The sequence below is a fragment of the Lycorma delicatula genome, chromosome 10 (genome assembly GCF_047948215.1).
Source record: "Lycorma delicatula isolate Av1 chromosome 10, ASM4794821v1, whole genome shotgun sequence".
Classification (NCBI taxonomy): Eukaryota; Metazoa; Arthropoda; class Insecta; order Hemiptera; family Fulgoridae; genus Lycorma; species Lycorma delicatula.
In genome coordinates this window covers 26283030-26299502 of record NC_134464.1, presented here as the reverse complement: position 1 = coordinate 26299502, position 16473 = coordinate 26283030, and the positions used below count along the sequence as shown (strand labels likewise).

At 31.8% G+C, this 16473-nt stretch overlaps 1 protein-coding gene across 4 annotated transcripts in view; it reads left to right on the top strand.

Moving 5' to 3' along the window:
* Positions 1-8294: 8294 nt before the first annotated feature.
* Positions 8295-16473, top strand: part of LOC142331665 (beta-1,3-glucan-binding protein-like) — a 52079-nt gene continuing 43900 nt past the window's right edge. For 2 of the 4 annotated variants that reach the window (XM_075377695.1, XM_075377691.1), the window contains exons 1-3: positions 8296-8427; positions 11156-11222; positions 15717-15799. In XM_075377695.1, coding sequence (XP_075233810.1) covers positions 8356-8427; positions 11156-11222; positions 15717-15799 — 222 coding nt within the window. In that variant the 5' untranslated portion in view covers positions 8296-8355. Of the gene's footprint in view, positions 8428-11155; positions 11223-11614; positions 11763-15716; positions 15800-16473 lie in introns of all 4 variants that reach the window. The other 2 variants (XM_075377692.1, XM_075377693.1) reach the window with 2 other exon arrangements.

Here is a 16473-nt window from a genome sequence, read left to right as displayed (position 1 = left end):
GTTATTTTGGGCCACTACTGGTTTATATTTAGGTTAATCATTACCACATTTATTATGCAATGAATTATGTTTGCAACCAATACTGTTTTTATTATGGCACCGAATGAAGTAATTGATTCTAAGTAAACCTACTTAGAATAAAATTAATAACTGATTTTGTACTTGTAGTTGATGTACACAGATAAAAACTAAATTTCAATAGAATTATAGAAAAATAATTTTGGCTTAATGAATTCTGACATCCTAATTTTAGAAAAAAGTTTATAAAAACAATTTTCTTGGTTTGGTAGTTAATGAACACAAAACAAACATTCTTCACAATTTATAACTAAATTAAATTGAGCTTATTTTTTAATTATCCAAGAATTTTGGACGGGGGGGATAGCAGGATTTGTGTCTTTATAAAAACAGTATAATTTTTCCTTTTCTAAATATAAATTTGTATTTCACAGTTATAAACTATAATATTAAGGAAAGTATGCGATTGGGAAAAATTTTGCATTTTTTCAGATCTTGATGTTTCATGATTCCTTCTAAGCAAAAAAACACAATCTTAGCATTGAAAAATTCTAGAAATATGTACATATATATGTATTATGAATATTGGTCTGTTGTATTATCTCCAGACTGGATGAACAAATTTGGTATGGTTTCTGTATACTGTATTAATGCCATTTAAATTGAGGTCTCACATTTCAAAGTTTAATGCTGGTTAAGTAGCTATGATACTTTCTTATGGTGTTAGGTCTTACTCACACCTCTATAACAAATTTAGGGCATAAAAGCCCTTTTGTCCTTTATGAAAACACATTTTCCTACTATGATTTCATTACATTAGTACGTCACATTGGTTATGGTTTTGGGCAATTTCAATCACGGTTGGGGGTTAAAAACTGACTTTTTTTTGTATGATCTGAATATAGGTTAATGATATCAATTCATTTTTATTACAATTGGTGAAGGTGGTGGGGAGATATGGTCACAAGGGTCCCACATCTACAAATTTTACTTAATGAGTAGAAGAATTTTTTACATATTTGAATATGTAAGGGTTTACTCTATTCATGTAAGGGTTTCTTAATCAAAAAGAGTAGAACCAAACATAGAAGGAAAGAACAGTTTATCAAAAAAAAAGCGAGCTCAGCTGTTTCTTGACCAGGTCCATATACAAGTTCTTTTCTTATTAAGTCATCTTTATTTATGGCATCCTCTTGTTCAATCATATCTATCTTCAATAGTGTATTTAATAAAATTAACCCATTAACACCTGAATTAATTTTCTTATTTACTTTTTTTATAATAAATATTGTTTCATTTTCTTATTTTCACTGCAAAAATAGTCTTTATTTTATTTATTGAAGCCATTTGTAAAAATTAGCATGAAAATGCTCTGGATGTTGCTTAGTATATCAAGTTGGCTTCTGCATTGTTTAAAGAAGTGCTCTCCTAAGTGTTCGCAAGAGAATAACACAAAATATTATCAATTAACTATAGTGAGAATATATCAGTAAATAATCTATATCAATTATCAAGGAAAAAAGAGGTGAGGATACGTATGTTGTGATCCTCACAGCCTACCAGGAAAAACATTTTCTTTAAGACTGCATGTGTTGCAGGTGATCATCACTTACAATGTTTTTTCAATAATTTCTGATTATAACTTAATTTCCATAGTTGTCTTTACTTTTTAATTAGTTTTTCAATATGTTTATAGAAGAAAGTTAAACACATAAAATTTTCACATGCACTTCACATTGTTGTCCAGAAGGTTGACTTTTTTGGGCATGCTAACTGAATAACATAATACATATCTTCTTCTTATGCATGTATTACAATTATCTCTGTTATTTGTTGGTTGTAACACATGTTCAAGTGGTGAGTTATGCTCTTTTTTACGTACTCCTGGGGAAACTATCTTACTACCATTTTCTATCAGTTTGCAACATTACTTGTACAAAGAATTCTGTAACTTTTTATGATGAAATTTATTGTAGATTAACCATGCATTATGATTTTTGCCTTGATTATATTGTATTATTGCAGCAGGTATACTTACATTTTTATCTTTCTTCTTTACTTTCCTGTTTCAACATTCTCTTAAGTATGCTTTGTAATAAGAAAGTAAACTTCGCACTTATCTTTTCATTTACGTACAACTATGCCATTTGAATTTTGTTTTCAAACTACTTCTTTTTAATTTTTTTGTGCTGATCCTACCTTCATTCAAATATTTTGGCAGGTTCAAGAACAACTATTTCTGCCAGAACTTCATTTGTATTTTCAGTTTACTTTCTTGCATAAAATCACAAAAATATTAATGAAGAACCTGTGTAATGAAATAGTACCATATAATACATCATGTAACAACGCAATAAGTAATAAAAAAATACTAAATAAAATTTAAAAAACTGACAAATAACTTGTGAAATTTAATTATTACACAGCAATAAGTTTATAGTAATAAATACTCATCACCTTGTCAAATTAATTTTTTCATACTAAAAAACAGTTTTAATATTAAGCAATATAATCCTCTTTTGGCTAATTTTCTATAAATAATTTTCTTTAATTTGAAACAACTTTGAAAACCGCAGAAAAAAGGCATGATCATAATTACATTGAAAGAAAACCTAATTCATTTTTAATTAATAATAATGATCATTATAAATTAATAATTTATTACTCAACAACTATTCAAACTTCATAAACTTAATAATTTATTACTCAACAACTATGTTTCAAACTTTTATTATGATTTTATAACAAATATTAGATTTCATGATCATTAAAGATCGTAAAGCAGTTTTTTGTTATATTTTGACCAGTAATAATATCTAGGACCAATTATATGGTTCATCTGTTTTTCACAGACCAATGCTAGCTCCTTTAATTTTCCATTTACTTAGTTCATGCAGTACAGCAGAGCTTAAAACATACATTAGAATCATGATAGCTCATGATAAATCTATCAATGTTACTGCTACGCAGTAACATTGATACTGCGTAGCAGTAACATTGATAGATGTTCACATTGTTCATTCATGTTCAGTAACATTGATACATAATAACATGTACGCGATTTCCTTCCAACAAACCATAAATGCAGTAATGCATGAATTTCAGTTTTGATTGTGGTTTCTTAGTACTGAGTGAGTATCCTTGTTACTGATAAAAAGTATGTTTTGGTAATGGTGTATCATGTAAGTAGTCAATAGGTATGGGAAAGCTGATCTAGTCTGTAACAAGGTCAAACTGCTGTACTGTTTTGCTTTAAAAGTGCTTTTAATGATGTAAAGCTTATTAAATATTATCTAGCAAAGGTAACACGTTCATTAATGTAATTAATTTACATTAACTTTTCATTAGCTTATTGGCTGTATTTATATTAATTTTCTCCGAATTAAATTCTCTACAAGTTTTGTTACTAAATCTTCCTCATCTTATTAGTCATTCAACAACGCTATTGAAACTACAAACCTACAAAAACCTTATTTTGTGTTTTATATTGGATATCAAAATGATGGAGTTACAGTTCTGGGAAATGTTTTATCCTATTTCTCAGCTCAAATTACAACCACAAAACTTAATTCTTAATTTCAGTAAGGCTTCTTTTTATTAGAAGAGCTGAAATCCGGGTGAAATTTTGTAATAGCTGTAACTTGAAAACAAGTGTTTTCATTATTTTCACCAGTAGAACATTTCCTGAAAATTTCTCAGTTTCTTCTTGGAACATTCTGTATATGCAATATTGGAAATACAAGGAGATTGTGTTTACGTTACTGATTGTAGCCATGGGGTCACTGCACTAGCTTAACAAGGAAAAAATAGAAAGAAATAATGTTCAGATGTGCACAGTAATACATAAATGGCAGAGAAGTAACCTTTAATTACAATATAAAATCTAAGCTTAATTAATAAAATATATAATTAGTCTAGATAACTTAACCTACCATAATTTAAGATTAATTATTCTGAAAAAAATATTAACAGATAAATTTGTATAAATTACAAGACTGAACTTTAATCAACTGATTACAAACGTAAGTATTGATATCAACATTTCAGGTCATTTAAATACTAAAATAAGATTATTTCTTTATTTGTTTAGAAATTCTATCTCGAATATTTTCATTTAGAAAAAATGGCATGTTGGGAAAGTGAAAAGTTTAAAAATTTTACGAACAAGGCTTATGAAAATTATATCGAAATATTACTTAATTAAAAATAATGTAGGTAGTTTTCTTATGCATAATAATGCGTTCTGTTATACTTTTCAAGTAAATAACAATTTCAGAAGTCGTAACATGTTATGGGATTTTATTCAACTTAAAGAAAAATTTTTAGAGGTTAAAATACAGTATTTGAAAAATAAATATAATAATTTGAGCTTCTTTAAACCGCATACAAAACAAATCGGTGACCTATAACATTGTTTTTATTTAAGATTAAATTACACTTTTATTCAAAAATATATTTTATTGATACAAAGTTGTTTTATTAATGTTGTTTTAATAATTAAACAAGAAAAACTAAAAGTTATAAAATAAAAAGACGTTATGAAAAATGAGATGTTACACAAGTTCTTCATCCTAATTTTTACTTCTTGTGTGAAGTAAATGAATTATTGTGAACGCGAAAAATTTCGGTTTCCAGATTTCAACGGGAATATTCATTCTCACCATCCCAGAATCCATTTTGACTTGTTTCGGTGAGACGTCTGTACGTACGTATGTATCTTGCATAACTCAAAAACGATAAGCCGTGTGATGTTTAAATTTTGGATTTAGGACCGTTGTAACATCTAGTTCTGCACCTCCCCTTTTTATTGCAATCGACTTTTTCTTAACTACAGTAATAAGCCCTCATTGAGAGCTTTTCAACAATATATCATAAGTGCTACTTATGTTCATTGGTTCCAGAGTTATAGCCAAATAAAATTTTAATTAATGAAATATTGGATCTTAGGGCAAGGCACATCGTTTTGAATCATACTTCATCACCTTTATTTAAACATTTTTTTTAATTCAAATATATTGATTTATTAATTATTATTAACATCTCAGGTAAACAAATTACCTTTAATAATAATTCAACAATAACAAAAAATGAAAATTATCAGAAGTTTCAATGAAATAAAATTTTATGTACTTTTCATTTTAAAAAAAAATCTGTAAATGTAATTTAATAGGCGTACTAGGAAGTCTGTGTTGTCCACATTAGATTTAACATTTTCATCGTTTGGAAGCTTATATGTAGTATTACCGTATATTTCCGCAGATAAACGACAGTTAAATCTTAAAAAACGGCCCCCAAAATCCGGGGTCGTCTTATAGAACAGATACCAAAAAAAATTATATTGAAATTTATATAAATTGAAACCATTATAAAGTAAAACAAATCGGTCACCAGCGTATTTAAAAACCTCCAAAATCCTTACAACCGTATTGGTGAAGGCTCTCCCAATCGATTTAATGGTGAAAGTTCGGACGGTCATGTGGAAATTGCGAAGAGGCAGGGAGGCCGAGGTATTTGGGATGCGATTTCGGACCCGGGCCTGTACCGGAGCGCAACGGTGATCTAAATGCACCGGTTCTAAATTTCGAACCGTTGCCAATCTTTCGCCTGCGGAGGAGGCTTTACAGCCTTGCGATGGAAGAATGGCAGCTACGACTAAGGAAATGGATAAATTTATACAGGATTTGGGGAGATGAAATGCCTCTCTTTTGTTTTTAAGGGCAACGGGAGCTCGATTGCTCTCCAACCGTGTAAATTTAAACCAATATTTGTTTCGGTTCCGCCTGACAGGTGTTGATCTTTGCGTCTGCCGGGAGGTCTAGTCGAACGAACCCATGATGTTCGACTGCCCAGCTCTTGGGGGCCCAGAACTCCGGCCACCCTAGAACTTAGAGGTCAAGGAGAAACTTGGCCACTAACAAGCGGCCAGTCAATTTGGTAAGAGTCGAATTGTCGAACCGTATGGGAGTTCCTTGAATCGGTTATTTTGTTCAACCGATATCAGTAGTTTACCTAAGGGAAAAGACTCCTATCCCGCTGCTGTAGGAAGCTAACCGAGACATATGGCCGGCTACCAGCCAGATTAAGGCTCCAAGCGCTTTAATGGTAGACAGGTACTTGCTGGCATTCAGTGGCCTAGGCGTGGCAGCGAATTGCTGTCTCTGACGAAATAAATTTAATTTATATGTGTCATATATGTTTGTGTAGTTGACGAGATACGCCTACCCATTTTAGTGATATGTGACAAGTGTGTGGTGGGACACGCAAGCGAGTGGTGTATGGTACCACGCTCATTCCGCTGACGCTTCTAGATTAGCTCTGTGAGCTAGTTAGGATACTGGTCGCTAAACTGTTTCGAGGTTCAGTAGCCGTTGGTGGCACAGACATTCGGTCTTATGCTTTAGGGTGATCGAATGGGGTGGTGGTGGGAGTAATGCCAAGTAAACCAAAAAAATTCTCGTTCATCCATAACGTTTCAAGGACATGTACGAAAATGCCTGGCGGGAATTTTATTTTAGGAGTAGTTTTCCTCTTGAAAATGTCCATGAGTTTTAACATTGTTCCATCTGCCATGCACATTAATACTACTGTAAACCTGGTCATTTCATGGCCTGTACTTCTTACTTTAACAGTTTTTACGCCTTTTTTTCCCACAGTTCTATTGTTTATCAACTCGAAGTTAATCGGTGTTTCATCCGTATTTCCAATATTGTATAATAGAAAGTTGTATTTTTGTCTCATACCAATAACAAACTTGTAAAACTCGTTACTTTATGGTCAAGATCATGTTGTAATTTCTACGTAATTTTTGTTTTCTCTCGTATAACCAGATTTTTCTGTTCATCAAAAGATTCCACCAACCTACTGTTGCTTTAAATTCTTTGCCTAGTTATAGATTGGCTCGTTCCTAATTCAATGCATAAACCGTAATCATATTTCTTGTAGTAACATAACAATTCTGCCTCTGTTTTTGTACCTACTCTACAACGTTATTTATTTAATCTGGCCAGCTAGGTACTCCTCTACTCATAGATTATTTTTTTTCATTGACTTTTTTTAATAGCATCTGCATTCTTTCTCCAATCTCTTACCATTTTCTCTGTTATATCGAAAACCCTTGCTGCAGCACACTTGTCGAGATCCTTTAGCCTGTTTTATAACTTTTAACTTAAAGCTTGCTTCATATATCCTTCTTTTCGTCGGTTCCATGATTAGGCCCACATTTTACAAATTTTACGTTGATTACACTTGTAGTACAAATTGTTTGAACACACGACACAACCTACAATGAAACTTGTTGAATGTACATGTGAGTTCGTGATTCGGCACCTGCTTTTATAGGCAGAAAAGTAACAATGCTGAGGGAGGCTTTTCCTTTATGCGTGCAACCACCAACTACGACTGATCTTGAAAATTATTACAACTTATCGAAAAATCAATCATGTTATTTTTTAAATAGCTATATGACAGATCTATGTGTGACTATATGTGAGATCGTCTTATAGTACAGATATATTTATGCTAAAACTATAAAACTTTGACGAAAATTTATACTTTGTATTATCTGCGGAAATATACGGATGTGATATCCAGAACATACTTTTTTAAACCCACTGAACTTTTAATCTGATTGGCAACAAAAAAATAATAATGATAAAACGAATACACTAAATAATAATAAAAAACAGAAAAATTTAGAATATATATAACTACAACAAAGAAAGATATAAAATTTTTCTCAGTAAAATAATCAAATTGACAAAGAAAATAAGGAGTGAAAGAACAGTAACTCTATCTCCGTAACGAAGTGGTAGCATATCTACTTTTCATTCGAAAGTTCTGGGTTCGGTTCTTGGTGAGGCATGGGTTTTTTCACTCCCTAATAATACAGTGGAATTAAATTTTTGCTGGGCTTTCTATTCATCAGGTTAATTTAATAGACTAACAAATATTTTCACTGTTCCAAAGAGAAGAGGTTGAAGATTATTAGTAAAATAAGGTTGAAGATTATTAAGTAAAATAATACTAATATAAATAACAATCAGCATGTAAACTATTTTAACTTAAAAAAAAGAAAAAGAAATAGTGTACTTTACGCAATAAGTTAGATAGCACAAGCGTGACCATAGCACAAATCTCAACACTAACGGCGTGAATGATGGGTAGGGATGGCGTTATCCATTCTAAGTTCAACCTTTAACACTGCACTCGATGACCTCTCAATGTTATCTCATCGAGACGATAGCCTACACGAAACCAGTTTTAGTCTTTCATTGTATCCCACCAGTAAAATAAGTACTATCACTTTAGAATCCGTTTATTTATTTATATTCGTGAACAATGTTTTGTCGTAGAATTATAATGTTATTATTTACATTTATGCAGTTGGAAATGGAATTAGCGCAGTACACTGTAAGTAATAAAAGTGAATCTACGTAACTTAAAAATTAAAGTTTGGTATTTACAATAATGAGTATAACCATTTCCATGACATTTTTCATTTATCACAAAATCTAAGCATTTCTGCCCATATCTTGAGTTTTTAATAACACACCTAGTTACTTCGACTTAAGACTATAACTTTTATAAAATGACGATAAATTGTTATGTATATTTAAATATGTGAGTATTAAATTTTTATATATTTCAATTATAAATTATAACCTGAAAATGGCAGAATAGCCGAAAGCGCTTGAGGAAAACGAATAATATATTGGTAAGCAGTTCATATTATATATAATTTTACCAACAGTGCCATGTTAGAAAAACTTAAAAAAAGTATTTATTACAAAGTCTAATTACCGCATAATAGAATATACGTAGTAATGAGGTTTGACTCGTATTATTGCTAATATTTCTTTTATTATATCTACATAGCAATACACGTAATTTGAGACCAATTTCTTTACAACTGAATATAATCAGCTTCATACCCAGCCCCCCCCCTCCCAAAAATGGGGTAACATTTTTTTCTTAAAGGGAATATAAGAACGTAAGATTTGCTTAGGCAATTAGTTATTGTTATTCAGCATAGCAGAGATGCATTTATACAATCACTTCTTAATAAAGGCCTAATCAATTAGCTGTAAAACTGTCACTGTTGCTACTTCAGTTTATGAGTAACAGTTATCAGGAATGTAATGTAACATTACAGTTGATAGCCTTCAATTTAACCTGTCAGAAAAAAAAAATTATAACCAAACTGGATGAGAAGTGACCATAACGTTACTAATTTTAATCGATACAAACTGGATTTCAAAATCCATCCTTTTGTTAGAAAGCCAGTTCTGTATCCCGGTATTAGTCTAAGCATTAAGAGATGCATTTATTTTCTGATAAAAACCATATGCTAATATAACAAAATACAATACACCAAAGAGATCATACAACACACACTTAGGCAAATCCTCCAATGGGGAATGATTTGAATAATTCATAAAAAAAGTTGGATTTTTTGTCAGAATTCTGAGAATGGACAAGATTTGTCCTTAAAAAAACCTTTTCAGATCATTTAGCCTTGGAACTGGTTATGTACGGCGTCAGTTTTAAAATGCTGTTACAAAAACATTTTATATGGCATCTAAGTCGGTTATTTTGTTTTATATTCACAAAGGAATTAGTTTTATTACACAATTTGAACGACGTTTATACGATGTAAAATGTTTTATTTTAACTAGAAAGAATATGACCATTTTTTTCTCAGAAATGTGCTTGTGAGTGTGACTTGAGTATTATAATTGCTATGACGATTATGGATTTATCTATTATTTACAAAAATAGCTTAACTTAGTAGCAACATATCGATGTATTGAAACACATAATAAATTATGATATACGGCACACACAAAAAAAAGGAATTTGTGGTCATAAAAACGTCACTTTTACTTGAGGTCTATAAATATCTTTTCTGACAAATGATATCGGTAAACATGTGTAACACATAACGATTCGTAATGAATACAGTATACAGTAAAAATTGTTTTTTGTCATTCTAAATACCTTTTTCAGTGGTGGGGATTTTTATAAAACGTACTTTTCTGAATCTACTTTCACTTTTACTAACATATATTACTAATCTGTGATTTATGACACAGGGTTTTCATCATATTTTGCCCAATTTCAACCGATTTGTTTGAAAGTATTATTTTTAAAATCAGCAAACTATTTTTCATAAATACCAAGCAAAAAAAAAATTTCGCTAATAAAAAACGCGGTAGAAATGCGCAAAAAAATTCTGCAATTAAATAATCGTAATTTTTGTACTGTTTTAATTTTTTTGTTGTTACAGGCATCAAAAATATCCAATCGTAACGTTTTTTTTAGAATCTGTTTAATATACTGCAATTTTTTGAAATTTTTTTTACAAGAGGGTAACATAAGACTATGAAGGCAGGCAATCAGATACCAACATATTTTCGCTAATCAAGCATGGATCATTGTGATGGGAAAAGGTTAAGAAAAACAATGTTTGCTGCAATGTTGTCAATGCAAAATTATTAATACAGGAAATATTTCAGCAATATCCTAAGGAATGGAATATAATTAAAGGAGACAAGACTCAAGTTTCCCAAATTTTTATTTACTTTTAAATTACTATTTATAATACTTGTAAATTCACATTTATACAGTCGCTTGTTTTGAAATATGTTTTTTCCAACACAGGCTCTCTTCCAGTTGCTGCACAGTCTACATCCAAAATCTATGAATCAATGATATGTAATTATTAATTCAAGATTTCTTGATGCAGCCATTTTCACACTTTAGGTTCAACAACAGCATCTTACTTGAATTGCTTGCTATAAAGGTGATGGTTAAGATAATAACGAGATCTATTTGCTACAAAATTAATTGTCTTCTTTAATCCAGAAAAGATAAGTGATGGACACATTGATGTGACCCTCACATATCATGGATCAACATGATTTTTGTACTCTAAGCAATCATATATAATACCCACGCTGTGCCATATGAAAAACAAAATTTAATTTCAATATATGAGAGTTATAAAATAACTACTATACAAATTTTTATGTTTATTAGCCAATGCATTAAAATAAAATAATTATTATATAGAGATTTGTTACACTACTTCATCAATATATCTGTAATTTCTTCTTTGTTTATTTATTTTCTTTTTTAGACACCAGCTCTAAGAGAGATGGTAAACGGTGATAAAGAATGTGCAGAGGATGACACAATTGATCTAGGTATAAATAACATTTAGTTTTAATAACTAATAATGTTACACATCCATCAGTTACACTTTTACAAAATATTAAACAATCATGATTCACTTGCTAAATAACTGGATTGTTAGAAAGTCTGTTTAGTTTGTGGCCAAATAATACATTTGATCTTTATTTAGTCTACTGGAAATTTCACAATTCAAGTTCAAAACTTTTAGATGTAAATTTTGGATATAGTATTAATATCTTCATAAGTTTCAGTTTCTATGGAGAAATTTGTGGAGGTTAATTCTGAGGAGTTTAGTGCTTGTACATGTTTTTTGTGAATACATAATTTAATCTGTAGATGCATCAGTTGCAGTATTTGTCAATCCATTTTATTGTAATACTATGTAATCTTTTTCCTTTGTCAGATATGAAAAGGGACTTTAAAATCTGGAGGGTGATGAGGTGGAAGAAAATTATGCGGTCAGTGAAAAATGAAGGCATAATTGGTAGAATTAAAAAGAATAGAAGCTTAATCAAAGCAATCCAAAATAGGAAAGAAACATTGCTATAGAGGTCAGTAAATGTGTAAAAAAAAATGAATAAAAATTATATATGTATTTTAAGGAAATGGAATTGATCAGGAACTCAAAAGTTTACCTGTAATGTAAGAGAATGTAGACTGTCACAATGCAAAGGATCTACCTCAGGGCAGTAATAATAAGTGATATCCCTTTTTTTTTCACCATGAGAATTACAAAATCTAAAAATCCCCTAATCCAATAACTATATTTAATGCAACCACTTTACATATGCTACTCCCACCATTTAGCATTTTAAACCAAAATCTAATAATTCATAATATTAAGAATGCTTACCCCAGAAACAAGTGAATTTTACCTCCCAGCATTATCATTATAATGTTATATAAGCAAAAGCAAGATAATCAACTCAAATTTTGTGAAAGTTATTTAACTCTTTGCCAGATTTGTTTTCATTAAGAGTTTTTCTGTTATATCGCTGCATATTACTTTTCCGTCTAGCACTATAGCTTTAAAAGGGAAAGTATTGTAGTCATTCCAATTTGGGCATACCATGTTTTCAGCAGATCTTGATGTTTTGACACCTAAGGAACCCAAAAAGGCGGATGAATATTTTCCAGATGTTAGTATGTGTACCCACCGAGTTGGTCTAGTGGTTAACGCGTCTTCCCAAATCAGATGATTTGGAAGTCGAGAGTTACAGCGTTGAAATCCTAGTAAAGCCAGTTATTTTTACACGGATTTGAATACTAGATCGTGGATACTGGTGTTCTTTGGTGGTTGGGTTTCAATTAACCACACATCTCAGGAATGGTCGAACTGAGAATATACAAGACTACACTTCATTTACACTCATACATATCATCCTCATTCATCCTCTGAAGAATTATCTAAACGGTGTTACCGGAGGCTAAACAGGAAAAAGAGGAGAGATGTTAGTATGTGTGTGTGTTTGATTGCACACTCTAAATCATCTTGTATCTTTAGAACTACTGGACCAATTTTGACCAGACTTGGTTAGATTACTTCTATACATGGGGCATTGATACATTAAATTTTTAACATAAATGGTCAAGGGGATGAGGCTGTAGAGCAAAGTTATTGTTACTATCTTCAGATTTCAACTAATTAAGGTCTTATTTTCTTAATCACATTTTTTTAACAATTAAAAAATAACTCTTGCAAAATTACATCCCCACCCCAAAAAATGCTCTAAATAAACTAGTGGCTAAATAAGTATATTGCGTCAATAGTACCTCCTCTCAAGGAGCCCTAGTGTAGCCCTGACGTGCAGCTGTTGTTGTCGTATGCTATATTGTGATGTCATAATTGAGCGATAGAATTAAATAAATTATTAATATTTAAAATGGCCACTACTACCACCATACATGCGTTAGTGAAAAATAGTGTGCATGTGCGCTTTAGTTACAATCATTGAATTAAATAAACAAAAAATATTATATTTAAATAAAATGATTAATATTTTACAATTGTGTTGTCAGCTTTTTTTTAATAATCTAGTTTTTGTAAATTTAAAAATGTGGTAAAATTATTTCCAAATGTATTTTAGAATGAATTATGCTTCAATATGAAATCATGTTGTTAATTTTAAAAATAAAAATACAAGACAAATGAAATATCAAGATTATTAAAAAAATAGATTCTCATGCTTAAGAAACAGATGTTTACAACAAAATTGGAACTACTGACTATTTCTTAGACAATACTGTCTCATTATCTGCGAACAAACAAAAATAAACCTTTCTCCTGTTTTACTTATTTTCATTATAACTAAGTGGTAATCCTCTGCTGCAACTTATTGTGTGGTATTTATTGACTTATCTTGTTTGAAATTTTTTTTTTTTTATTGAGGAATGGACTACTCAGATGTCACATACCCAACTGAGTAAAATTTATTCGCTTCTAATCTTAGGCCTCCCTTTCCTGAAAAGTGCATTTATTAACTCTCGTTTTCCCGTTACCCAATTACATGAATATTCAAATAAATTTTAAATCAACAGTTCCTGTAACATAATTTGAACCAGGATATCTTATTATGTCGTAGAAAAAAATAAACTAACAACATATTAGCAGTGACATTAATCACTTGTTAATATATAACATAATACATAACTAAAATATCATTATTAATACAGAAACTACAATTCAAAATTCTGATACACATTATATGTAATTTTCAGCCCAGCGGAAACCACAATGATGTTGCTTAAGGGCCGATTGACCCGCTTCCCAACGAATCCGCGTTCGGATGGTTGGTCTTCCCATTCGGTACGTTACGACTCAAAAGTACCTGGAAGTTATCGTTGATGTGAATTTTCAGTTCAAGCAACATCTACAATATGCAGCAAAAAAGGCCGCTCATGCTTTTTATGGAATCCATAGTCATTCATCCCGATTGAGGGTTGAATTACCGAACCATGCGTATCATTTACAAAGGTCAATGCCCGGATTGTGGGACTGATGATACAGTGGACCTGGTCCTCTATGTCTATCGCCGATATGAGCTCAAACGTTCACGAGCTGTTAGGGAACATGAGAGAAAACATTCCTTTCTAGATCTCCGTATAAACGAGATGATCCGCGAGGAGTGGTCTATACTGACTGGTTTTCTTTGCGTCCATGCGGTGTGTAGGTCTGCAGAGGGAATTTAATCGAGGTATTTGATCATGGTAGGATCCTGGGTGGCTAGCGTTCCAGCCTAGGCATTGGATTGATTGGAGATATTCGCATTGGCACCGTGCCTATTGTTTGTGATTCGACTTGGGGCTCCCACTAGCGGGGATGGCCGCGCTGCAGGGGTAGCCCGTGCAACTGGGGGCCTGGCTTCGTTCCGCCCGTGACGGTCCCTGATTGTGATTTGATAATGCCGCGGGAGACTCCATGATTATACCGGATGGGAGTGCGGGGTTTGTCCCCGGCTCCTGCGCGGACCTGTATGAGGTTACGTTTCTTTTCTTAGGTGACCTAATTTGGTCGACTTATTTGGGTGTATGTCTGAATTTCTATGTTGCGAAAAACATAATTTTTGATTGGTATTGAGTGTAGCACTGATTTGACTCCTTCGTTTTCTGAGGCATTCACAGTCACGAACGGTGTTGTCAAACTTAGACTAGGCGCAGGGTCCGCGCTTCCGCGGTCTCGGTTAGTTAGTTTGAGGGAATAAGGTTAGGTTGGATGTGACAATGTCCGTTTAAGGTCAACATGAAGGCAAAATTTGATTTGTATTTTACTGATCCAAATGCCTTCAGAGGCATTTAAGTCGGAGGCATCCCGACCGAGGCCTGGCTGATGACTGTGAGATGTAATCAGTTAGAGGGTCTAAAGACGACATCCGGTAAAGCCACTCAGGGCTAGGAACGGAGTAGATTTTTTTTACATACAAAACAAGCTTTTGTCTTGTGTCAAAAGGCAGCTAATAGAAATGTTAAAAAGTCAAAAATAAAAATGGGAACAGAAAATATCGACATACAAAATGAATTATTGAATAACATCAGTGATAGTCTGGTCTAAGATACACATGAATGGATAAACATTGGAAGAAGAAAAATAAATTTATGAAATTTTGTAAACAAAATTTATTTTTAGGAAATGTATTTTAGGAATGAAGAGAATGTATTTTTAGGAAATGAAGCAAATGATATTCAACGGATCATTTTAAAATTAAAAGAATCATAAAAAAATAAATGGAAAGAATTTTTTTTTCATTCCAAAAAATGTGAAACTTCTAAAATAAAATTAGTGTACTCCAGTTATTAAATAAACAAATTATAATCGATTATAAAGAATGTACATGGACGAGTACTGTACCCGCGTTGCAGAAAGGAATGAAAACTGTTCCATGTTGAGATGATTAATATAATACCATTTCTATTGTACTATATGATATTTTTAATTTATGATATACGTAATTATTTCTTGATATGTACCCAAAATTACTTCGTATTATATGTTCATTTTGTATTTTCAGATGGAAGAGACCACTGGATATCTTATGCAGAAGAAGCCTGGCTAAATCGTGCAGATAGTGCTGATTATTTATTTCTATTAGGGGTGAGATAACTGCAATCAAAATATTCATTCTGTAATAGAAATAATTCTTCATGTAAAAAAATACTCATGGTTTAAACAATTAAATTATTAATCAAATTATTATCACAATTTAGTAATCTTTACATTAGTTACGTTAGGACTGAAAAAGAATCAACGTAATTATCAACAGCTCTAGTCTGTTAATTAAATATAATTTCATTTAGTATGAGGATGAATGAATTATAAACAGTAATTATTTTTATAAATTTATTGATTAATAATATACACAATTCATACCTTTGTCATTTCTCTTTAGGTCTCCTGCACGATATACACACTTTTGTCAATGCTTTTTATGCTTGAATATTCCTTCTTCATAAAAGGTTTGAGGACGAGTCTTCAACCAATTCCGCAAGTTCTCCTTGACGTCTTTCGAATTGTTCCCCTCTAAGCGATTCTTTCAAGGGCGCAAACAAAAATAATCACAGGAGGACTAAAGGAAGAGTAGTCGTGCGTTTTCCAGTACATTTTTTCCAATTTATCCCTTGTCAAAATCGCGGTGTGCAGCCTGGCGTTGTATGGAGAAGGATATCTCTGGTGGGCAAACACCGTCTTTTGTTGACTGTAGCAGCCGGCATTAGTAAGCCGCACTCACCGTTTGTTTATTGTGGAGAAAATCATTGAATAAAACTCCC